At 32.9% G+C, this 25116-nt stretch overlaps 1 protein-coding gene and 1 long non-coding RNA gene across 2 annotated transcripts; both read left to right on the top strand.

The window, feature by feature from the left end:
- The first annotated feature begins 2316 nt into the window (after positions 1 to 2316).
- On the top strand, positions 2317 to 13483 carry LOC126660246 (mitogen-activated protein kinase kinase kinase 1-like). Its single transcript, XM_050353623.2, has 9 exons — positions 2317 to 3776; positions 4709 to 4793; positions 4966 to 5028; positions 5539 to 5696; positions 11196 to 11268; positions 11364 to 11423; positions 11912 to 12022; positions 12472 to 12700; positions 13113 to 13483. The coding sequence occupies exons 1-8, from the start codon at positions 2470 to 2472 to the stop codon at positions 12676 to 12678; spliced, it is 2064 nt and encodes a 687-aa protein (XP_050209580.1). The 5' UTR covers positions 2317 to 2469; the 3' UTR covers positions 12679 to 12700; positions 13113 to 13483.
- A 9257-nt stretch (positions 13484 to 22740) lies between these two features.
- LOC130014612 (uncharacterized) lies at positions 22741 to 25019 on the top strand. The gene is made up of 4 exons (XR_007635152.2): positions 22741 to 23006; positions 23101 to 23154; positions 24366 to 24439; positions 24842 to 25019. It is a non-coding gene; the product is annotated as an uncharacterized LOC130014612 (long non-coding RNA).
- Positions 25020 to 25116: the final 97 nt, after the last annotated feature.

The following is a 25116-nucleotide window of genomic DNA, read 5'->3' as shown; positions in this document are numbered from 1 at the left end:
TCAGAAGAAGTACCAGACAACACACCATACCTTCTTATCTTTCTGAGTATTATCATCAAGCTTCTGCTTGTTCTACTTCTTATCCAATTCACAAATATCTCTCATACTCTAAACTGTCCATATCCTACAAGTCCTTTGTACTTTAAGTCTCTTCTGTATATGAACCTCGAACATATAAAGAAGCCTTTTCATATCCTCAATGGCAGCAAGCCATGAAAAAGGAATTACTAGCTCTTGCTCAAAACAACACATGGTCTATAGTCCCTTTACCACCTGGACAACATGTGATTGGCTCCAAGTGGATCTATAAAGTCAAAACTAACTCAGATGACACCATTGCTCGTCATAAAGCAAGATTGGTGGCCAAGGGATATACTCAGCATTTTGGTTTTGATTATCAGGATACTTTTAGTCCAGTAGCCAAACATACAACTGTCAGGCTGTTTCTAGCTTTGGCTGCAGTTAATGGATGGCACATGTCACAACTTGATGTTAATAACGCTTTTCGCAATGGAGATTTACATGAGAATGTCTACATGACTATACCTCAGGGTTATGTAGTTCAGAGGGAGCATTCCAACAGTGGTAAACTTGTCTGCAAATTACAGAAGTCATTATATGGGCTCAAGCAAGCTTCTAGGCAATGGAATGAGAAGTTTACTGCTTCTCTTTTATCTCAAGGGTTTCATCAATCCAAATCTGATTATTCTCTTTTTACAAAGTCAGATTCCTCAGGTTTTATTGCTCTTCTTTTATATGTGGATGACATCATTATTGCCAGTTCAAGTTTACCAGCTATATCCACTCTTAAGTCCTATCTTGCTAGTCAGTTCAAGTTAAAGGATTCGGGTTCTCTTAAGTATTTCATTGGTTTGGAAATTGCAAGAAATAAGACAGTCATTTCTCTCTCTCAGTGCAAGTATATTCTAGATTTACTTAATGAGTATGGTCTTACTAGCACTAAACCAGCTTCTATTCCTATCGAAGTAAACCACAAGTTGATTCATCAGACTAACAATCTTCTTGAAAATCCTACTAGTTATAGACAACTTTTAGATAAGCTTTTGTATTTGACCCTTACAACGCCTGACATTACTTATGCAGTTCATGTCCTGACTCAATTTATGGATAAACCTGCTGAGATACATAAGCAAGCAGCTCTGAGAGTGCTACGCTACTTAAAGGGTTCTCCAGGACAAGGACTTCATTTTGCTACATTTGCAAAGATCAACCTTCGTGCTTATTGTGATAGTGATTGGGCAGGTTGTCCTAAAACTAGAAGATCATTAACTGGCTATTGCATCTTTCTAGGAACATCTCTCATAAACTGGAAATCAAAAAAACAACAAGTAGTTTCAAGAAGCTCTACTGAAGCTGAGTATCGAGCTATGGCAACTACAGCTTCAGAAGTTACTTGGCTTTTATATCTTTTACAAGACTTCCAGATGCCACATCTTCTCCCAATAGATTTTTACTGTGATAATATTTCTGCATTGCATATTTGCAACAATCCAGTTTTTCATGAGCGCACGAAACACATTGAATTGAATTGTCATTTTATTCGAGAGAAGGTTCAGGCTGGCATCATCAAACCTCAACACATTTCTACATCTCAGCAACTTGCTGATATTTTCAGCAAGGCTCTCAATTGAGGAATGTTCTATGGCTTGTTAAGCAAGATGAGCATCAACAACATTTATGCTCCTCTTGAGGGGGAGTATAAAGAATAGTTTCTTAATTGTTAAGTTAGTTACTCCCTCCATTCCACTTTAATTGTCGTTTTAGAATTTTCACAAAGATTAAAAAATGAAATTAATAGATGTGTAAAATACTAAGTGCCCTTATAGCAACTCCCTCAATCATTAATTGGCTTTAGTTCATTGTAAAAGTAGTTTATAATAAACAGGGGCATTTAGAGAAAAATAAGACTTAAACGCATTGAAAAGTGCAAAACGTCAAACAATTTGACAAATTTTTCACTTAAAACGTCAATTAAAGTGAAATGGAGGGAGTAGTTAGTTAGAGTAATTTATACTCTGTTTCTTGGTGTATTGTAACTAACTTAGGCTCACTATTATGTATATATACTGAGCTGAGGATAATGAATAAGATACGAATTCATTTTTTCAAATTACTCTTTTCTTCAACATGCTTTATGTTTTTTATTTACAGACGTACATAAATATTATTTAAACCCGCGAACTCACTTAATTCATAAGAGCGTTTACCAATCCGCTTGCGCCTTCGAATTAGTACAGATTTGTTTTTTAATATTGAGCTACTTTATACATAAAAAAGTCGATTTTATTATAATATTTTATTTTATCTTTGAACAAACAACACAGAGTCTCTACTACTGCCACACACATTTGACCACTTCTCTTCTTCAACCACAGCCATAATTAATTAACTCCGCCGTCCCTTCAAATCATCCCATAAATTCTTCAAACTTCAAACCCTCTGCAATCCATGACCGGAGCCGTCGTACCAATGGACAAGAACAACAACAACAACCTGCAGAAACGCTTCAAACCCAAACTCGACCGTCGCAACGCCAACAAGAACATCGACTACGACGCGTCGTATTCCCCTTCATCGTCGTGGTCGTCGTCGTCTTTCTCCACGGAAGGCTCAACGACGCCACGAACACGGTCGCTTGATATTCTAGACACGAATAAACTAACAAGCTTTAGAGTAAAAGGAACAGACGGTGAATTTGATTTAATTTGTCAGAGTTTAGGGTTTTCAGGTCCTGAAGATTTTTCTATTCCTCTGTCTGTTTGGGAAGCTCAAAAAGCTCGACGCTCGTCGTTCGATAACGGCAGTTTATCTTCGCAGTTTCGAGCTAAGCAAACGGTAACTAATAATGATAAGAATAGTAAGAGAGCTTCTGTTTTTAAGCAAGAAATTGATAATAAAGGAGCTAGGGTTAGTAATTTAGTTCATGTGGAGTCAATTGAGAGTGGTGTTAGTGATTTTAGTAGAGATGAAGCTCGTTTAGAGCGAGATATGGCTCGATTTGACAGTGGTGAAGTTGCGTTTGAGCCGGATATAGTTCGATTTGGAAATCGTGATATGAATAGGGTTACTTGTGTGGAAAGTAATGTACTTAGTGTGGAGAGGCTTAGAAATGATGATAGGGATTCTAGTAGATGTGAAGGTAGGTTGGAGCGAGATATGGCTCAATTAGATGGTGGTGATCGAGTTACTGGTGATCGTAATTTGTTTGCTGTGGAGAGAATTGGAAATGGGGTAAGCGATTGTAGCAAACGTGAAAATAAGAGTGTGAGAGTCAGGCCCATAGGGGAAAGAGATGTAATTGGCTGTGGTGGAGCTGGAGGGATTAGAGGTCTAAGACCGCCGGCTTTGGCACCACCACCGGTTATGTTAGTGCGGCCTGTAGTTGATAATGTGAGTTCAACTTGGGATTTGATGAAATCTTTTGCGCCTCAGGATGATGAAGAGAATTTAAGTCCAAGGGAGTTAAGCTCTTCGGATGAAGAGGATAGGGTAATGGATGAAGATAAGGAGGAGGTGGTGGTGGTGGTTGTGGAGAAGGATAATGATGGAAATAAAGAAAATGAATTGTCAACCTCAAATGATGATGGTGGTGGCGGCAGTGGAGTTAGTATTATAGATGATTCAAGTTCTAGTACTATGCAGACAGTATTTTACGTTTCTCCAAATGTGAAAATGAGAATAAATATTTCTTCATGGGAAAAGGGTGAGCTATTGGGAAGTGGGTCTTTTGGAACAGTTTATGAAGGCTTCACTGAGTAAGTAATCTTGCCTGTCATATAGTATATTCAAATTAGTTTGTGGATCTTTGTCTCCATATCTAACTATTTACAATTTGTTTTAAGATATTTTTGGTTTATTTTACTTCCCTCGATTCTTATTAGTTGCTTGCCTTATGAAATTTTCAGTTGTGAATTAATAGCTAATGTTGTGAATGAGGAGTAGTTCACGTGAAGTACAGAAATATGCACAATTTTTTGAAGTATGATTTACATTTGCATAACAACAGAAAAAAAACTGAACATAGTTGAGCTAGGAATCTTTGTTAATATATGAAAAGTTATATCTAAAAGGTATTAGAAAAGAAATTGTCATAGTAACATAATAAGGGTGAAGAGTGTCTTGCTACCGGAAAAAAACTTGCAGCAGTATGCAAAATCTGCATTAACTTTATTGCGCCAAGACTTAATTTGATTTAAAACCAACAACATTCAGGCAATGTTAACTTGTATAGAGTTTTTTTTTTTCAATTCTCAAAATAAATCCATGGTCTGAGTGAAATGAAGGGAAAGCTATGTATGATAGTTGAATAATGTGATGAAATTTGGTTTATCAATGAGTCATATGTGCCCCTTTTCTCTTATTCCTCTGTAAGTTAATCTGGGCAAAAAATAGTTGTCGAATATCTGTCTGATGCTCACTTGTGCCCATGTGAGGAGAAAGTGTGCGGGTTACAGTACTGGTAGTATAATAAGCTTGGAAGGTCTAGTTCTCTTGTGGCAATTTGTTTTAGATCTGTGCTTGTTGCTTAATAAGGCTTTTAGACAATTTGTTGTTTTAAAGCCAATTTTGCAGTGTCCGAGAGATAGGGAGAGGTGGGCAAGATTATATTACTAATGAAAATACTGTCGATATATGCTATCACTAATTTAGTAGAATTTCTCTGACATTTCATTTGGTTTTCCTTCAGTGATGGATTCTTTTTCGCTTTAAAGGAGGTATCTTTGCTGGATCAAGGAAGCCAAGGGAAACAAAGCATTTTACAACTTGAGCAGGTAGAATGAATCAATCTTATTCATTTGTGTCACATACAGATTCATCATCCCTCTCTGTATCATCAAATTTTCAACTTACTGTACTATTTTGTTTCAGCTCCACCTCTAGATTTTGCATAGATAATCACTGTACCACTGGAGTCTGTTTCTAATATTGTATTTATTGCTCCAGGAGATTTCCCTATTAAGAAAGTTTGAACACGAGAATATAGTTCGATATCTTGGAACAGACAAGGTAAGCTCATGCTTTTGAGGTTTGCTTTTGTTTAACCTCATTAAATAGTACAGCTTTCCAACTTTCTAATTCTACAAAACATTTTGGCAGACAATGTGCTATCATAGGATATGCATGGCTTATGTCACTTCTCAGCATTTGTTTGAAGCACTAAATTTGTAATGCTTGTGAATTGAATTTTATTTCATTTTTCTTGCTAAAAGCATATGGAAACAGACAATTATTTTTCAAGCACCACTTGTGTTATCTGTTATTTTTCATAGATTTCTTGGTCATTTCTCATGCATCATAGATTTGGCTCCCTCCAAATTTTTCATGCTTCGTTTAATTAATTGATAAAAGAAGTGTCATTGATTATTTCTGTTTTAGCCTAGAACTGGAGTATGGGGATTGCGTGTGTTCACAAATTGACAAATAGCATATTTGGCAATTGGACCTGTTGCTCAATTTTAACTTGGTTATGAGTGATGGCTCTGAATTTGTCTGTTCTAATTTGTTAAATGGTTCCAGGATGAAACTAAGCTTTATATCTTCCTTGAGCTAGCGACAAAAGGTTCACTTGCAAGGCTCTATCAAAAATACCATTTGAGGGATTCACAAGTCTCTGCTTACACCAGACAGATTTTAAATGGCTTAAAATATCTTCATGACCGGAATGTGGTTCACAGGTAATACATAATATTCATTAGCATTAAATTATCTTGATCATGCCTTCTTAAGTGTTTGGTGTACTGCTTGGAAAATGTTTCACATATTTATTTAGCATGCATTTTGCATATTTCAGGAGATCTATTTTCAAGAAAGATTGCTAATTGTAAATATTGGCTAAAAGAAAGAATGAGATAGCTAGATAAACAAAACGTCAATCTATTGATCCCTTTACCTGTTGGGAAAAGCTAGCAGCTTCATTGACTAATCCTATATAGGTTCTTGTTATAAACAGAGATAGAGAATAAGTTGTGTATTATGTTCAACAATTACAAGGCTATTTATACAAGTATAGAATCTCTATTCTAGGAAGGAAATCCTACTCTAGGAAATAATCAATCACAATCAATCACAATCAATCATAATCAATTAGCCTATAATTTAGCTACTAATCAATAGACTAATTGATTCTAATATATCCACATTCCTAATATGCTTTAACACTCCTCCTCAAGTTGGAGCATAGATGTTAATCATGCCCAGCTTGTTACAAAGATAATCAACCCGAACTCCGTTAAGGGCTTTTGTGAAAATATCTCCCAGTTGTTCTCCAGTCTTCACATAACCTGTAGAAACTAAACCTTGTTGAATCTTTTCACGAATAAAGTGACAGTCAATCTCAATATGCTTGGTCCGCTCATGGAACACTGGATTGGATGCCATATGAAGTGCAGCTTGGTTGTCACACCACAACTTAGCTGGCTTAGAAGCTTGCAAACCCAATTCATCAAGGAGTTGGTATATCCACATTATCTCACAAATAAACTTTGCCATAGCCCTATACTCTGATTCTGCACTTGATCGCGAAACTACATTTTGTTTCTTGCTTTTCCAAGAAATCAAATTACCTCCAACAAAAACACAATATCCTGTGGTGGATCTTCGATCTTCTTTCGATCCAGCCCAATCAGCATCCGAAAAACATTCAATCCTAATGTGACCATGATCACCATACAAGATTCCACGACCAGGTGCCCCTTTTAGATAGCACAAAATCTGCTCTACTGCCTTCCAATGATCAATAGTAGGAGATGCCATATACTGACTGACTACACTGACTGAATAAGCAATGTCCGGACGAGTCACAGTAAGATAATTTAGTTTACCCACCAATCGTCTATATCTCTCTGGATCTTCAAATAGTTCGCCATCTTTCGTAAGTTGCAGACCAGGAATCATTGGAGCACTACATGGCTTAGCTCCCAATTTTCCTGTTTCAGATAATAAGTCAAGCACATACTTCCTCTGAGATAAAAAGATGCCTTTCTTGCTTCTGATCACTTCGACTCCCAAGAAATATTTCAACACTCCCAAATCTTTAGTATGAAACTGTGTATGCAGAAAAGACTTGAGAGATGAAATCCCAATGGAATCGCTGCCAGTGATTACAATATCATCCACATACACAACTAATAGTATAATGCCACAATTAGATTGTTTATAGAAAACAGAGTGATCAGATTTACTCTTCTTCATTCCAAACTTCTCAATAGCATCACTGAACTTGCCAAACCAAGCACGAGGACTCTGTTTCAAGCCATATAAGGATTTGCGAAGATGACATACTTTCCCATACTCCCCCTGAGCAACAAAACCAAGTGGTTGCTCCATATAGACTTCCTCCTGAAGATCTCCGTGAAGAAACGCATTCTTGATATCTAATTGATGTAAAGGCCAATGATGAGTAGCCGCCATTGAAATAAATAGCCTCACAGAAGTAAGCTTAGCAACAGGAGAAAAGGTTTCAAAGTAATCCATTCCATATGTCTGAGCATAACCTTTAGCAACAAGGCGAGCTTTTAACCTAGCAACAGAGCCATCAGGATTAACTTTAACAGCAAACACCCATTTACATCCAATAGTTCGTTTCCCTGCAGGTAAATCAACTAAGGTCCAGGTACCATTAGTATCCAAAGCATTCATCTCCTCAATCATAGCTTTACGCCATCCAGCATGGGATAAAGCCTCTTTTACAGACTTAGGAACAGAAACAGAATCAAGAGACGCAATAAAAGAACAAGACGATGACGACAAATGGTCATACGAAACAAAAGAAGACACAGGATAAGTACAAGTACGCTTACCTTTACGAAGAGCAATGGGAAGATCATCGCTCGGAGGCGGATCCGATGACGAAGATGCTGGTTCAGGACATGGAACTAGAGGATCTGAAGTAGGTGTAATTACATGATTAGACGGTTGTGTTCGACGAGAATATGTTTGAATTATTGGAGGCTTAGCCGGAGCACGAGGAGGAGGTACAGAGCGTGATGTAACAATATATATTAGCAGATCATCCTCCTCCCCCTGACTAGTAGGACCTGAAGATAAAGAAAATGGAACATTTTCCAAGAAGGTGACATCAGCTGATACAAGGTACCTGCTAAGAGTAGGACTATAACACCTATATCCTTTTTGAACACGAGAATATCCAAGGAAAATACACTTTAAAGATTTTGGATCAAGTTTCGTTATCTGAGGACGGACATCTCTAACAAAACAAGTACAGCCAAATATCTTAGGTTCAATAGGAAACAAAGTTTTATTAGGAAAGAGAACTTGATAAGGAGTCTCACCAGATAGTACCGTGGAAGGCATTCTATTGATTAGAAAACAAGCTGTAGAAACGGCATCAGACCAAAAATATTTAGGAACCTGCATTTGAAATAACAAAGCTGTAGCAGTTTCAAGAAGATGTCTATTTTTTCTTTCAGCAACACCATTTTGGGATGGTGTGTCCACACAAGAAGTTTGGTGAAGAATACCATGATTCACCATATAATTTTGAAAGGTGTTTGACAAATACTCTTTAGCATTATCACTTCTTAAAATTTGCACATGCTTACTAAATTGAGTTTGGATTTCAGCACAGAAATTAGTAAAACGAGAAAATAATTCTGAACGATTTTTCATCAAGTATAACCATGTCGTTCTAGAGTAATCATCCACAAAAGTAACAAAGTATCTGAATCCAGTTTTAGCTGTAACTGGACAAGGACCCCAAACATCAGAGTGTACTAACTCAAAAGGTGCACTAGCTCGTTTATTGATTCTTGGACTAAAACTAAGACGATGATGTTTTGCAAACTGACAAGACTCACAATCTAGAGATGACATGCTAGAAAATTGAGGAAAAAGTTTCTTTAATAAAGGGAGAGAAGGGTGACCAAACCGACAATGTGCTTCAAAAGGAGTTACAATTCCAGTGCAAGCTATAGATTTTGGTATTTCTGGATCAAGTATGTAGAGGCCTCCGGATTCATGTCCCTTACCAATAATCTTCTTCGTCATAAGATCCTGAAACAAACAATAATCGGGAAAGAAAGTGACAGAACAATTCAAAGTACGAGTAAGTTTACTAACAGACATCAAATTGAAAGATAATTGAGGTAAACTAAGAACAGATGACAAAGGTAATGATGACGTGGGTTTAATAGTTCCAGAACCAACAACACAAGATTGCGACCCATCGGCTAAAGTAACAGAAGAGCTAGACTGATTTGACTGAAATTTAGAGAACAAACTAGGATTACCTGTCATATGATCTGTAGCACCTGAATCAATGACCCATTTTGAAGATGAAGAAACAAGACATGTACTAGATTTACCTGATTCAGCAACGTCATTTACTGAACTAGATTGAATGAGCCTGGCATACTCATCTGCAGAAATAGTAACCGTTTTTACAGAGGTTTTAACCGTAGATGCAATACAAATTAATTGAGATCTCTTAGCCTGCAACTTCTTGCAATCTCGCTTCATATGACCCGCTCTATGACAGTAGTGACAAATCACAATTTTATTTTCCGTCATAATTTCCACCAAAGTTGATGACCGACAAAGTTGCAACTAACTGCTTCGTTAGGCAGTAACACAACACTGCTGCAAATACTACTACACTGCTTCTTTAGGCAGAAGAAAAAAAAAATCCTATTCTTTAGAATAATGCTCTGATACCATGTTATAAACAGAGATAGAGAATAAGTTGTTGTGTATTATGTTCAACAATTACAAGGCTATTTATACAAGTATAGAATCTCTATTCTAGGAAGGAAATCCTACTCTAGGAAATAATCAATCACAATCAATCACAATCAATTATAATCAATTAGCCTATAATTTAGCTACTAATCAATAGACTAATTGATTCTAATATATCCACATTCCTAATATGCTTTAACAGTTCTCTTGATGCTTGGTGTGCCAAAGGCAAAAGCTTCATGCTCTTGAAGTGAAGTTTGTTTAAAACCTAGCCTAAATGCAGCCCAAGAACTACCCTTGTTCATTAGCTGTAGACCTGACAATTTTAAACACGACACAATTAAATAAAACGACGCGAAGTTAATGGGTTGGGTTTGATGTAAAGAGTCATAAATGGGTCAACCCGCTTATGACACGATTAATTTCGTTTCTAAATGAATTATACACGCCTAACCCGTTTAAACACGATTAAATAGTTTTAATTAAATATTATTTATTTTAAAAATTTAAATCTTATTAAATTCTTAATTTTTAGTTATTTTTTTATATTATATATAATTACAATAGTATTTATCTGAAAATATAGTAATAATTCTTTTAGTATTATATTAAATAAATTTAAGAAGTACTTAAATAATTAAATGGGTTTAAACGTGTCACTTTAAACTGGTTGACACATTAACACTCTTTGGTATACCTGTTTATATGTGTAGTGTCGTGTAACCCGTGTAATATTTGTGTCATGTTTGAGTTTTGTATATCAAATCCGATTAATAATCGTGTTGAGTTCGTGTTTAGGTTATTCGTGTTTGTATCTAAACGGTTTTGACCCGTTTATGACCCGCACACACGAATTGCCAGGTCTAATTAGCTGTTTGTGTTACATAACCAGTATGCATTAGTAAGTTCCCATGTAGTATTTGATAGTAGTTTTTACTGATGATACCGCTGTGATACTAAATTAATTGTTCGAATGTATAACCGTGTATGTGTTGAACTTAAATAGTGATTCTTGGATTAATACAGTTATTGTACTTTGCAATTTGCATTTGAAGTAGATTTTTTACATTTGATGACATTCAATGCATGAAAGAAGCAAAACTTGTAAGAAAAACTCAGTAATATATAGACGAGGAAATTAACTAAATCTTTGTGCTACATACATTCTATGCTTTCATTTTTTTTTTGCCCCTTCTTTCTCTTCTCTAATTATCGATGTTAAATCTCTCATTAAAATGCAACATTAAATAGACTAGGATAGGAGGGTTATAGTATTGTGCTCCACAAAGTAGTTGGAAAACTAAGGAACCAACCGAATATACATCCTTTTGCCTCATTGATGTACATGGTCTGGAGATTAAAGAAAATGTTCTCATTGGTTCATTATTTTCCAGAATTAATCAATTAATCTCATCTAATATGCATTTGGAATTTTTTTCAAATGTTGTGAACTCTAACAAATATCTTTTCTAATCAAGGGATATCAAATGCGCTAATATATTGGTGGATGCTAATGGATCTGTAAAGCTTGCAGATTTTGGGTTGGCCAAGGTGCTCTATTTTGCATTCTCTCCTTCTTGATATTTTAAAATGATCAACAATTTTTTATCTCTTACTCTATTGTTATTGGATTTGGCTCTTGTTAGGCAACTAAAATGAATGATGTTAAATCTTCCAAAGGGACTGCATTTTGGATGGCCCCAGAGGTTTGTGTCCTCACTTTTAGCTATATTCATGCATCTCCTATCCATATTTTCTCAACTTTTCAGCACCTTCATTCTTTTTTTTCTTCTCATCTTTATAACAAATGTATTGCATTGACTGATACCTTGTTATGTATTTAAATTCTTATTTTTCTTGGAAATGGAATTTGCAAAAAAATCCTAACCATTCATTTATTGAAACCTATATGATAGCAATCAACGTTGTGAGTTCATAACTTTGTTAAAGATGTCGCTTCTAGAGCAAATGAAAAATATACACACTTAAAATGATTATCCATTCTCTTCAAAACTAGTATATGCTGGCTTTGATGCTCCCTTTTAAGCATTATTGCATTAACAATGTCACCTTTTATGTTGGGAAATAATAAATCTTCTTTCATTACATTTAACAAGCATTCATGCTTGGATTTGTTTACCTGTATGAGATTTTTTGGGTTTACAAATTGACAAGTTTGGTTATGCAATTGTAGGTTGTTAATTTAAAGAATCGTGGCTATGGACTTGCCGCTGATATATGGAGTCTTGGATGTACTGTTTTAGAGATGTTAACTCGTCAACCACCGTACTCTGACTTTGAACCTGTAAGTATTTATTTGCTACTTTCAGACTTGGACTGTTTCTTATTGACTTATTTACATCACATCAATGTATTATTTTTTTGTTAAAATAAAAATGCTACCATTTTTATGTTAATTTGGCAGTCCTAACTTGCCAAATGTGAACTGGATAACCAGTTTTCGATTGCGAATGCTTTTAACTTTTAGTGCTTGAAAACAACACTGATTAATAGGGTCAAGAGAAGATTTGACATAGAAATTAGGATGTAGCTAGTTCCTAAAGCACAAGCATCTTCTAGCTCAATATTAGTTGAAAAATGAAATTTGCATTCTAACAAATATTTGATTAGAGACAAAATTGGATATTTACTTTTTTTTTCCTTGGTTTGACAAATTCTTGCAACTAATTAGTTCAAAAATTTGTTAACTCTGAAATTAACCTGGAGTTTTAATTGCTATAACGTGGATGACAGATGCAAGCATTGTTTAGGATTGGCAAGGGTGTACCTCCTCTTGTTCCTGATTCTTTATCAACAGAGGCCACAGATTTCATCCTTAAATGCATACAAGTTAACTCAACTGATCGGCCTACGGCAGCTCAACTGCTCCACCATCCGTTTGTGAGAAAGCCACTTCAAAGTTTCTTGAGCCCTTCTTCTCCTCGTTTTACAAATTTATAACCTTGAGAAATTTTGTGCTGGGGTAGGTTATAAAAACTCTTCCTGATACAAGTACTTGATGTCTTTTATGGTGGTAGCCTAGGCGCTATATCTAGTTTACATTTAACATCAATATTTTAGGGAATTTATGTTCACAGAACTCTAAATATGCTTCTATGTTTCACAAAAAACTTCTCGGCAATTCATTTTTGTTTTCAGGAATGCTTTTGAAGCTATGAAACTCTATATCTGTTATTTATTCTTATAAGATCGTTTTGGCCTTTTGATTTCAGCATTTTCCATTTTAGCGTTTTTGTTTCCATGTCACATAGATGATAACCAGACACAATGTTATTATTACAGTATCAGCATATTTAGCTAGCTTCATTGTCCTGCACTTGGAAATTGCATTATTTAGCTTCATAACTTTCTACTTGGCCATTCTTGTTTTACAGGAAAACAAACGACTACACATGCGAATGCTCATCCATCTCAGTAAGTCGGGCGATACTCCCACGAACAAATACTGAGCTCATACTACTGCTAGCCAAGGATGCATCATCACATTCATCCTCACACTTCCGGTAATTTTAATGAACAATTTGACCTTAACAATTAATTTGGTGTAAATAGTGTTTTGGTGTGTTATTTCTTGCATAAGTAACCATTTGTACCACCGTATTTTGTTATAAATTAGTTTTTGGTCCTTATGAGTATAGAGGGGGTGCACCCGGGTTGTTGATTAAATGTACATACTAAATGTAATATGTATAGCAGTGCTATTTTTGTATTCTAATGAAAAGTCTATTTGAAGCTTGGGAATGAAGATACACCTCTGGTGCAGTTTTCCTAAAACATATAGTGAAACACTTAGATTAAGGACAGAAAAACATTTAGATAATGACTGATGAAGACCACTAGAATTTAGTTTCTGTTTTATCTCATACCTTGATATCTTATGGCGTTGCTTTAAATTTATCTTATGGTTCCCAATATGACTTTTTTCCAATAGGTAATTTAGGGAGTTAGCAAACCATGATCTATTTTGGTTAAATCTAGTTAAAGATTTTGGTTGATTTAATTAGTTTTGTTGATTCAATTTTGTTTATGGAAGATTCAGTTTGATTAAGGTTGAGAATTTTAAAAAAATTGATTAGCCAAAGTAATTTATGATCGAAAATTCCCTCACGCTTGCGTGGACTTAGCGGGGGGGCATTGCACCTGAAAAAAGCTCAGGCTGGCTATCACCTGAGAAGCTACGTTACTGAAAGCTGGCGTTTTTCCATGCTAGTAGATGTGCCTAGCCTGCCTTTCGAGTAATTATCCCATGCATTGATTGTGCCGTGTCATATTTACAACAAAACAATGAGCATTTGTGATAGTCTTTTAATTATTGTAATTTTTTTATCATTAACTTTTCCACATGGCTAACGCATCATTGGTTTATTGCACGGATGATATGGCACATCGGTTGAATACCATAATTTTTCCTGCCTTTAATATGAAACTTTCATATATAAAACTGTAATCCAACCAGCAGCTAAGAACTATTTTAATGATTTATTTACGAGTAAGGACTTTCAAGATAAGAGTTCGTTTACTGAATAAAAAATATATTTTGAGGCTATTTTCAACTTACTAATGCTCCAGAAAGTGATGGTATTACATGCCGGTTTTTCATTATAATTCTTGGGGTATTATGAAGCATGATTGTGTTGTAGCTGTGCGTGAATTTTTTATGGTCGGCCAAATTCCAAGGAGTATTCATAATACTATTCGGGTTTTAATTCATAAAGCTGCTGACGCCACGAGCTGTTCTGATATGAGAAATATAGCTTTTGCAACTCCTTCCACAAAATCGACTCTGGAATTATTAATGCTCATTTATCATTAATTCTTTTGCAAATTGGACAGCATAGAAGGTACAAGATTCAGATTAATATTCTTTTAGCTCATGAGCAAAGACAATTTACATGCATCTCCAACGAAACAGAAGATAGACATCCTAGGATACGGGTCCAAGATAATCACCCTCCAAACTGACCAATGCCTGAAACTCGCTTTCTGCTGCTAGCCACCTTGTTCCGATAACACGAATTTAACCACCACGCCTTCCTCAATCTTGGAGGTCTTGTCATTCAAGAATACTGGATTCTCTCCAAGTACATACTGATAATCTGGCATCTTCAAACACGAGAGATAGAAGGTCTTGATCAGCGCACATCTCAAAAAGAAGCTCATTTTGCGGTGTACGAGAGAAAGAAGGTCTTGATCGGCGCACACGAGGGAATTATAACATTCCAACGAAGGAATTATAACATTCCAACGCAGGTTATAGGTTGATATAGAAAATCTATTCAAACAATAACAGCCCGTGAAACTTTTAATAGAAACTAACAAATATGTAAAGTTCGAGATGAATTAGTGTGGTTCCTCTACGCCTAGAAGATCAGAATATCGAACAATGTTTTAGTAAAGTTCAACACTGCAATGCTTCAGAATTCTCAACGAAGAAAAATTCAAAAGGAATCTCACACATTGCTAAAAAATTGACACCGCAGTATAAAGGGACAAGAACAGAAAATAAGAGTAATTAATTATACCACACATCTGCTGTGCCACATCATTTATACAATAAACCAATAAGATATGTAGATTGTGGAATCTTTTCATTATTCTATAAGTATTCTAAAAGAATCTAAATTTTACACATCTTATTAGTTTGTTGTACAAATGATGCGGCACAATGGATGTAAAAAAAACCGGTATTTGCTCCAATATCTTCATAACATCTCAGTCTCGACTATGGCACTTCTATAGATCAATATTTAAGCTCAAACTGCCTACAAATTACTTTTCTGGGTTTAAGATTGTTACATCCAAATATTTTACGAAGTTTTTCAACATTATCTAACATAAATAATGACGATTGTCGTAATCGGTATCCAAGTCTAGCCAAAAGATTCAAGTTATTTCTGATAATCTAATTCCCAATCTAGATTCTATGCTTTATTTCTCAATCCACCAAAACAATTCATAATCTTGGACTACAAGTTAATTAACCATGGCTCCAAAACAGTTAATTTCAGTTCGTCATTACCCTTATTTTTGTAACAAAATTCAACTTTAACCCAGATTCAACTTATTTTTGTAACAAGATTGAACAATAAAAAAAACATGCTATTTCTATCTATATAAAATAATTATGCAGAGTGAAACACATATTTGAAATGATGATGAAATTTCACATAACTCTTAATTTTTACAATTACAAAAACTATGTTTTTCTCTTTAAAAACTAATACATAAAAAATGATAAAACTTAAAAAGTGTGTAAACTTTTTTCTTCAAAATTGAGTTACTATTTTATAACTCTCCACATAAATTTTTCCAATTAAAAACATGACAAAGCCAAGAAACATAGGCTTATTTGACTTGTACTAGGCATTTAGTTTTTAGTTAAAATTAAATTAACTCTTTATAATACCCTTACTAAATTATTAATTCAGTCGTCCTTTCCGTGTATTTTTATTAATTAGTGATTCAAGATGACTCATAAAATAAAATGCATATAAAATTACTTTTAATAAAAAATATCAAAAATCATTAATTACTATTGTATCTAAATCATAATCAATTAAATTTAGTTGACTAAAATTAACTCAATTAAAGATGTTTTAAATGTTTATCTTGTTAACCGACTTCTAAAAATAAAAATAAATCTATAGTTCGGGATACCTAAAATACACTGAAGGAGTATATCTAGTGACTGAAGAACCGGACGAACTAGCTAGTTCAATCCGTTGAACCACGAATAGAACAATTGTCCGGCAGAACAGACTGAATTGGTGGTTGAACCGGAAGTTGGACCATGAACTATACGAGATAGTGTTTAACAATATTACTCAGCCGGTTCAACCGGCGGTTGAATCAAGAATCGGAAACCACCCCGGTTTAGCCACCGGTTTGATTTCTAAAACACATAGTATATATCTTCACAAATCCTAGTCAACTATCCAATAATATATCAACCCCATAAAATAACAAATCCTAGTAAAACTATCCAACTATCTTATAATGTAAACCCCATAAAATAACAAATCCTAGTAAACTATTCATCAAAATGAACCAAAAAAAACCCATAAATAAGAAGAAAATTTTCCAGTCCTGCTGCCTATACGCGTGGCAACATTAGATAGGCTACTTATTGGAATTTACAAAATTTGACAGAAAATACTACAATCATCGTATTTTATTGCAAGTTTTACTTTAGCTTTTTGTTTTAAAGTTCCACTTTAGTTATTTACTATATTTTTTCATTTTTTTAATTCTAAATGATATTGTTATTAAAATTTTATCATGAATAAAAACTTAAATTAATTAAACATAACTCATATATATTATTAATAAAATTAAACTTATATTATATTTTAATAATTTAAACGTTTTTATTATAACAATCACAAAAAAAACTTATATAACTTTAAATACTTATTCATCATTAAATAAATTATATATATGAAATATACATTTATCTAAAACAATGTATTTCTATATGAAAGTTTTATATAAATAAAGGTTAATAATATTTTTAACCTTAAATTAAATCATTTAATAATATTTTTAATTTTATTTACATTTGACCTCATTATATATGAATTAAATTTTGTTCGTTCATGATAATTTTTTTTTAATTATTTAGCCGAAATAAAGCTAATAAATTTATTAATTAGGAAAACGAAAACAAAATGCTAGATTCTAAACTGATTGCATTAGAGGATACTGATATTTAAATAATCAAAATATAGGAACTAACCAGTGAAAAATAGTCCAGACATTTCTTAGAGTTGTAAAGATATATAATAGTAATAGCTAAAGTGGTTAATTAGCCAATTAGTTATTAAAGGAACTGGACAGGTGTGGCAGCCTAATAAGCTGCCATTTAGCCTGTATGAGTTTTCTGTTGCCTAGGCTGCAGGAAAATGCTGTTCTATATTTTATATTGCTTTTATTTATCAATTTTTTAGATCTTATTTTTTATTTTTTAACATACATTAATGAATTAATATTTATTAAATTATGTTTATGTTAATACATTCGTACAATCTTTTAAATTTTAAAATGGTTAAATAATTTATAATATTTCTTTAAACTGAACAATATAAAAAATAATATTACAAAATTTTTATGTTATTTTGCTAAATTAAATTCCGTTCTCCCTACCGAAAGTTCTGGCTCCGCCACTAGTAAGCATCACAACATAAAATTACATATTTTCTAACTTCTTCTTCTCCTGCTCTTCTCTCAAAAAAAATTCATAACAAAATGTTACTTATGAACTTATCAAACTCCTGTAATGGAACTTAAATTTATATACACACTATACTCATTAATAGTGGCAGAGCTAAAAAAAATTTAAGGGGGGCAAAATTTTGTTAAGGTTAATAATAAATGAATCGACTATTTTTTTTAGACCAAATAATTCTTTTGTGTTTAAATGACATTTTGTTTGGTTGATCCTAAAAAATAAATTTTAGAAAAGCAAGATGGTCTTGATAGTAGTAATAGAAAAAAGACATTATCTATAAGGTTAAGTAAGAGGAGGTCAATTTAATTTAGAGAATGTATAACTATCACATTAAAATGTATAAAATTTTGATTGATATGTGATATTTAAAACATTTTTTAGCGAAATCAATCAAAATCGGCTAATTTAGCCTGTTCACGAATGACAATTTTTTTGATTTTTTTCGCGAATGGCTAAAAAAAATTCTAAATATTCCAAAATGGGCTAAATCTGACAATTTTGAAAGTTTTAGTTATAAACTGACAAAACTCGCAAACTATTGACATTTTATTGGGATTAACCCATATATTTATTACTCCTATAAATCAACAGACTTATATGAGTATGTTCTAATAATTTAAATTTAAATTTAAATTTTATTTTAGGATTAAGTAATTTTTAATAATATTTAAAAAGTTAACTTGTCTTTTCTTTCAAAAAAAACATTGCACCCTAAAAGATTAACTCTTATTTTATGATAATCCATCTTCACTATTTTTGGTTATAAACTATTAAAAAATAAGTCTATTATGAAACTTTCATTTACATTTATTCATACTCACCGGCATTGAGAAGATTAACGTTGTCGTTAACGCTAACAATAAAAAAGCCAATTATAAAATAATGACAATATGGAGGAACTACAATCAAAATTTATTTTCTAATAAAATATGTGTCGTTGACCAGGGCAAAATTCTAGCTGTGTCTTAAACTAGTTTCACCGCTATATACAATCTTTGACACTTTGTCAGACAGAGGGCGGCTGCACGAGCTCGCCACTCATGGCTCCACCCTTACTCATTAGAGACTATTTTATATAGAATAAATTAAATAAATTTATTTTACCTCGGGATAAGAAACCGACTTAAATAATGACAGTTTTCCAGTTGGCAGACTAGACTGCCGAACAACCATTCTATACCCGTTATGTCCCCAATATGTATTATACGAGTTTTTGATACGCCAAAAATTGGCACCAATCTCATTAGTACCATATCTCACAACAAGCATTATATGCTTAAAATTTGTTCACATATAATTTAAATTTAATAAAAAAATTAATGTTTTGACTTATTACTAATTATTATAGCAGTTACAGGTGGTTATTAGTTCGGGTGTAGTACATATTGTTGGTGGGAATTTAATTTTATATATATATATATATATATATATATATGTTATGTTGTTAAAGATATTAAAAAACCTTGTTAACTTAATCAATAATAAGAAGAAATTATACGAAAAGGAACTTTAACTTTCTTTTCAAATGTATAAACGTCTGATCAATGTTTATGATGCCTATAATTGGGTGTTCATTAAACAGGTGAAACGTTTGTGACTCGTTTGGAGTGCCGATTTCTACACATGAATTGATTTGCATCCTCTTTCTCTAAAAAAAATAGAATAACGAAATAATTAGAATCACATTAAAAAATTTAATTAAAAGTAGTAATTAATTATCCTTTTTATTTGTTTGCATTCACCTCTTTTTTTCATAAAAAGATAATCTCTTATTTTAGTCGGCCCTTCTTGAACACTTTTTTCATAGTCTTCTCAAAATTTTCTCTAATATTTTTTTAAGTAACACACAGTCTCAAAGCTCATGAATTAGAAAATCCTTCTTTAAATTTTAGCGGAAAGTTTATATTAAAAAGTGCTTGTAAAATACAACTAATTGCAATAGCCCAGCATATATCTAAAATGAAAAATATAATCATCGTAAATAGAATTTCAAAAAATTGACATATATTTGAAATTGTTTGATTAGTACAAACTGTTTGATTAGTATACCTCTTAAATTTTCCCATTTAATCACGACGGCGGGGGGTTAGAGGAGAAATCCGTTCACGATCCTACGAACCAACACCATTCAAAGGTGGGCGGCCCGCCTCGCCTAGAACAGTTAAACATATTTAGTATTTTATTAGAAATTCTATTTGCTAGGATCTTAATCCAAGAACCCCCTTGAGCCAAGACTAGACCACCAAAAGGACATTATTACTGAGATGATGAGTCAAGAATTAGGTAATAACATATTTGGATGATTTATTTAATGTGTACATGCAATTTATGTTTGAATTCACATGTTTTATTTTTTTATTGCGTTTTGTTCTTTTTAGTGTTTGACGATTGTCTTAGTATTAGTTTGGAATATTATTTATACCTAGGTTTTAGGGAAATGTTTATTAAGAACTTGTTCCTACTCTGCCTCTGCACAAAGACTGGACTAAGGAAGATAACATTGTTTCAAAGATAATGCGCCAACTCACAGGTAACTGTATATTAGATAATTAATTAAATTTGTATTTACAATTTAATAGTAATAAATAATGTTGACTTTTAAAATAAACTAGTATGTAACCTCGCATTGCTTTAGTATCATAGAATGTTTTAGCATAAGTATTACCAATAGTAAATAAATAGTAATTATTAAGTAAATATAATTGATATTTATATTTTAAATAATTTTTCCGCCCAGTATTTTAAGAGATATACAACTTCTATGATTAATAAATAACATTTAACAAGACATTAAAGATTTTTTTTAAAATATGATTAAAATTAAGAGTTTTTTAATATTTTGATTATTTGAATAAACCAACTAACTCAGTTGTATTTCAAATTCTAATTAATTTAAATTTAGTTAGTTTGATCAATTCGGTTAAAATTATAATAATTTTATTGATTAATTTTGTATTAGATCGATCTGTTTTTAACTCAACCATCATTTGCTTTAGTTTGTTCTATCCCCGTCTATACATTTTCAATTCAAAAAAAATGTAAGGTGTTTTTAGGTTCAATTTTTTTAAAGTATAGTACTATATAAATTAAGGCCAATTTGATATTAGAACCGAAGTTATTTGCTTTCTAGTTGATGTTTAACTATCATTTTTATAATTGGTATCAAATTTTTATCTCAAATATTTGTTAGGTTATAGTGATTCGCTGCATTCGTAAAGCAATTTTTAATAAAGATATTTTAAAAGAGATTAAAGAGTATTTTTCAATTTAGAAGTTGTGGAATTGTGTATTAGATCACAATGTGAAAGACGACTCAGTCAAAATAATGGAAAAAACATTTAAGTAAGTTTTGAAAGAATGTGTTGTTAGAGAAAAAGACTATCCCTTCACTAGGAAGAAAACTGATTGCCATCAATATAAAAAGATAAATCAACTCAATGTTTAATAATTCCTATTTTTTATTAGATTCTAGAATTATAATTATTATATCATGCAATTTTTTTCTCTATGAATATTGTCATACCTCGCCTTACTTAGCACGAGATTGATGGTTATTTAGAATATCTTTATCTCTAAATCAACAATTTAAAATGTGTTCTATAAATAATTAAGTACAAATATATGAAAAACCTTTATTCAACGTTATATTTAAACTATTATATAAAAACTAAGTATTGTTACAAACTTTTATACATATGATTCAAAATATATCTATATGTACAAATAAGTTTAGTATAAACCAAAACATCAAGGCATCTCAAAATTCGGAGATGTGGCCAACCTCTATGTCTCAAGCCAAAACTCTAAGCCCAACTCCCTCTTTAGTCAACTGTACTGTAAATTGCCTTGCTAACTGAAAAGGTTTTAAAACAATTAAAATGAGCAAAAACTTAGTGAATAGACATAACAAGCATAAAACATTTAAATACTTAAAGTAAGTATATCATATAATAACGTATACTAGAAAACAGTTCAATGCAACACAAAATACTTGTAAAGTTCATCACGAAAGCATTTACAAATATAAACGATATCAAAATAATTTCACTTTATATATGAAATGTAGTTCGTATCAATCATCAATTATAACATTGATATATTATCCTGTAATAATAATGTAAACCATAGACCTGTAATCAGGATCACAACACTGATCTACAGTCTAACCAACATATCTAGGAACACTTGATGGCTAACCCTTCTCCATCATTAGCACGGCTCAGCCCTTCTCCCTGACCATCAATCAAGTGCCTTGTGTCAAATACGCATAGACACTCACAATATCTCACATGTGCATATAACTATCTCAGCACATAACCAGATGCATATCACAACTCAGCACCTCCCAAATATATCGTTGCAGAGTAGGCATATCACATAAAAGAAATCTCAAGTTATTTCATCAAAACTCAATACAATTCAATAATAAAACCATTTCAAATTATCATTCAAAACTTAACCAAATAAAACATTTTCATACGTCATTTACCAAATCAAATGACTATTGAATTCCACGAAAGTGTAATACCCCGTGTTTTTCCGGCTTGTTCCGATGATTTTTTCGATGTGTTTCGGGTTGGTCCTTGGTGGTTGGTTCCTTGAAACCATGATTTGGTTTTCATAACCTTCGGTGTGTTGTTTTGATTAGGTTCTGAGCCTTATCGAATAAGTGTTTATGTGTTTTCCTGATATGACATGCTTTAGTAAAATGTCCATATCTTCCAATTGCACCGTCGGATCGGGCCGCCGTTCGGATATGTTGTTCCTGAGAGGATTTACTAAAATCTGGTCGGTCGGATCGTGTTTTTATTGAATTCGCGGGCGCGAACTATAGTTAGCGGTCGCTAACTAATGCTGTTGAAGTTAGCGGGCGCGAACTATACTTAGCGGGCGCGAACTTGCACTGTTCAGTTCGCTGTTTTTCTATTTAAAGACCTCTTATTCGACCTAAACTCTTTTCCTTCGACTTTTAAAACCCTAAAACGGCTGGAGTCATATTCTAACTCATTCCTATCAACATTCCTCTCAATTTTAATCCTTGGTAAGTGTTTGTAATCTTTCCTTTGTGGTTTTATCTCTAGTTCTTCAATTCTAGCAATTCTAAATCCTATATCCCTATATGTGTGTGGTTGTAGGCTGATTTGGGTTGATTGATTTCTGGGTTTTATTGTTCTTAGTCTAATCAAGAGGTATGTGGTTCTAATCCCTTCTTATATGGTGTAGAGATTGCTAAATTGTTGTATGAATCTATACTTGGGTGTTTTGGCTTTATATTTTCTGTTTTGCTTTGATTTGAAATTCTGGAAATAATCTATGTGTATTGGTTGTGACTTATTGATGTTGGCTATACATTGGATGATTGGAATACTTGTTTGATTGAAGGGTTATATGGAGTTGTTGTCGTTCTTGATTTATAATTCTGTTTTAAGCCTTTATTAAAAATCTGGAAATTTCAAAGTAAATGAATCATAGTTGTTAGATGTTTAACAATACATTGGGTGATTGGAGGAATCGTTTAAATGAAATAATGTATCACTTGGGTTAAGTTGTGAATTGAATTCTGTTTTGAACTTTAAACTAAAAGCTGAAAATGTTATTTTGAAGGTTAAAAGATTGTTAATGGGAAATTCCTACTTTGGGTGATTGGATATAATTGACTAAGGGTAGATTATATGTTAAAGGTGGTTTTAATTGGAATAAAACGTTGTTTTAAGAATATTTACATATGACTGGAAATCGTTTGAGTATATAAAGGATGTTTGTTTACCTTGGGTTATTTGGATAACAAATTGTTGATATGTTTAAGGTAGAATTATTTTACAATGGTTTTAAAGGCTATTTAAGTGTACAGTTTAGATTTGAGTTTATTATTTCAATGTGTTTTGGAGTCATGTTTATTTACATTTATGTGTTTTAATTGAGAAATATGAACTCCAGGTGGAATTGTCAAGTGTTGACAGTCTATTGGTTATTGTTGCTATTTGTGGTATTGGTTTGAATTTTGGTTAAGCTTATAGTGAGTTCCTTGTTTTCAAATACATTGGTTTCATTTTAAAGGATTTAACTTTGGATTTTACTCTGGTTGGGTCGGGTTAGACTTGTGTCGCCCGACATGTTGTGTTAAGCATATAGTTGATATATGGCTAACACACTACTCTGGGATATGTTGGATTTCGAAAAGGTGTTGTTGAATTATATTACTCTGGATTGTTTTTTTGAAAACGAGAACTCACCTAAACTTAACTAGTTATTGTATTGGTTGGATATGTATGTACTTTGGCTTTGGGATTACTGTGTTTCGAATGTTGATCTTTGGTTGTGTTAAGATGCTAGTCCTATATGGTGTCTAGTAATCTTAGAGTTAGGGGTTGTTCAAATTTTAGCATATACATTGTTTTAGACCCGTCGACTGCTCGTGCTTCGGAGCCTACGCAGGGTTAGCTGTTTGCCAAGATTCACGTGGATAAGCAAGCAGTGAGTTTGTAGTGCTATTTACCGCTTTATTAAGTACCGCAATTTATTTTAATATTATAAATGCTTTTGAACTGTTTTAAGTGATTATGGATCTGGATTGAAACGAGCTACTCGATAGGCTTGTATCGAGACTGTGTGCACCGATAAGTACTCTGGGAAACGGCAGACTAAAGTCTTGCTTACGCTGGTATAAATATATGACGAGGATTTGTTCCCGTCCACTCTGGGTTTATCGGTATGCTATGTCATACTTACGCTGGGATCATTTCAATACTGTTTTCCATAATCATACTATATTAGTATAAACTGTTTTGATTTAAGGGTTTTAAACTTAGTAAATGTAAATAGTATTGCGAACTCATCTCAGTATATCTGACCCCGTTGTTTTCCCAAATTTTCCAGGTTTATGATTTGAAAGCTGGTCCACTCCGATTCTTTTGATTCTTCGGAGGTTTTTATGTTATTTAACTAGTTACTGTTTTCGAACTCTTAGACCGCAGTAGAACTAGTTTATTTATTACATCTGATATTACACTTTGGGATTCTCGATATATTCGATTATTTATATTTGGCGTGATTACTCCGGATTACGATATTGTTATATATAAGCCATGATGTTGAACATTTAAGATATTTAAGTTATTTATATTTGAACTGTATTATAAATTGCTAGACCT

The sequence above is a fragment of the Mercurialis annua genome, linkage group LG8 (genome assembly GCF_937616625.2).
Source record: "Mercurialis annua linkage group LG8, ddMerAnnu1.2, whole genome shotgun sequence".
Classification (NCBI taxonomy): Eukaryota; Viridiplantae; Streptophyta; class Magnoliopsida; order Malpighiales; family Euphorbiaceae; genus Mercurialis; species Mercurialis annua.
Note: the sequence above shows the minus strand (reverse complement) of the source record. Positions and strands in the feature narration are given on the sequence as shown.

Excerpts from the sequence above, each read along its gene's own strand:
- LOC126660246 (XM_050353623.2), top strand. The coding sequence starts at position 2,470 with ATGACCGGAGCCGTCGTACCAATGGACAAGAACAACAACAACAACCTG. Across the intron at positions 5,697-11,195 it reads GACCGGAATGTGGTTCACAG|GGATATCAAATGCGCTAATA; the intron begins GTAATACATAAT and ends TTTCTAATCAAG. Across the intron at positions 11,269-11,363 it reads CAGATTTTGGGTTGGCCAAG|GCAACTAAAATGAATGATGT; the intron begins GTGCTCTATTTT and ends GGCTCTTGTTAG.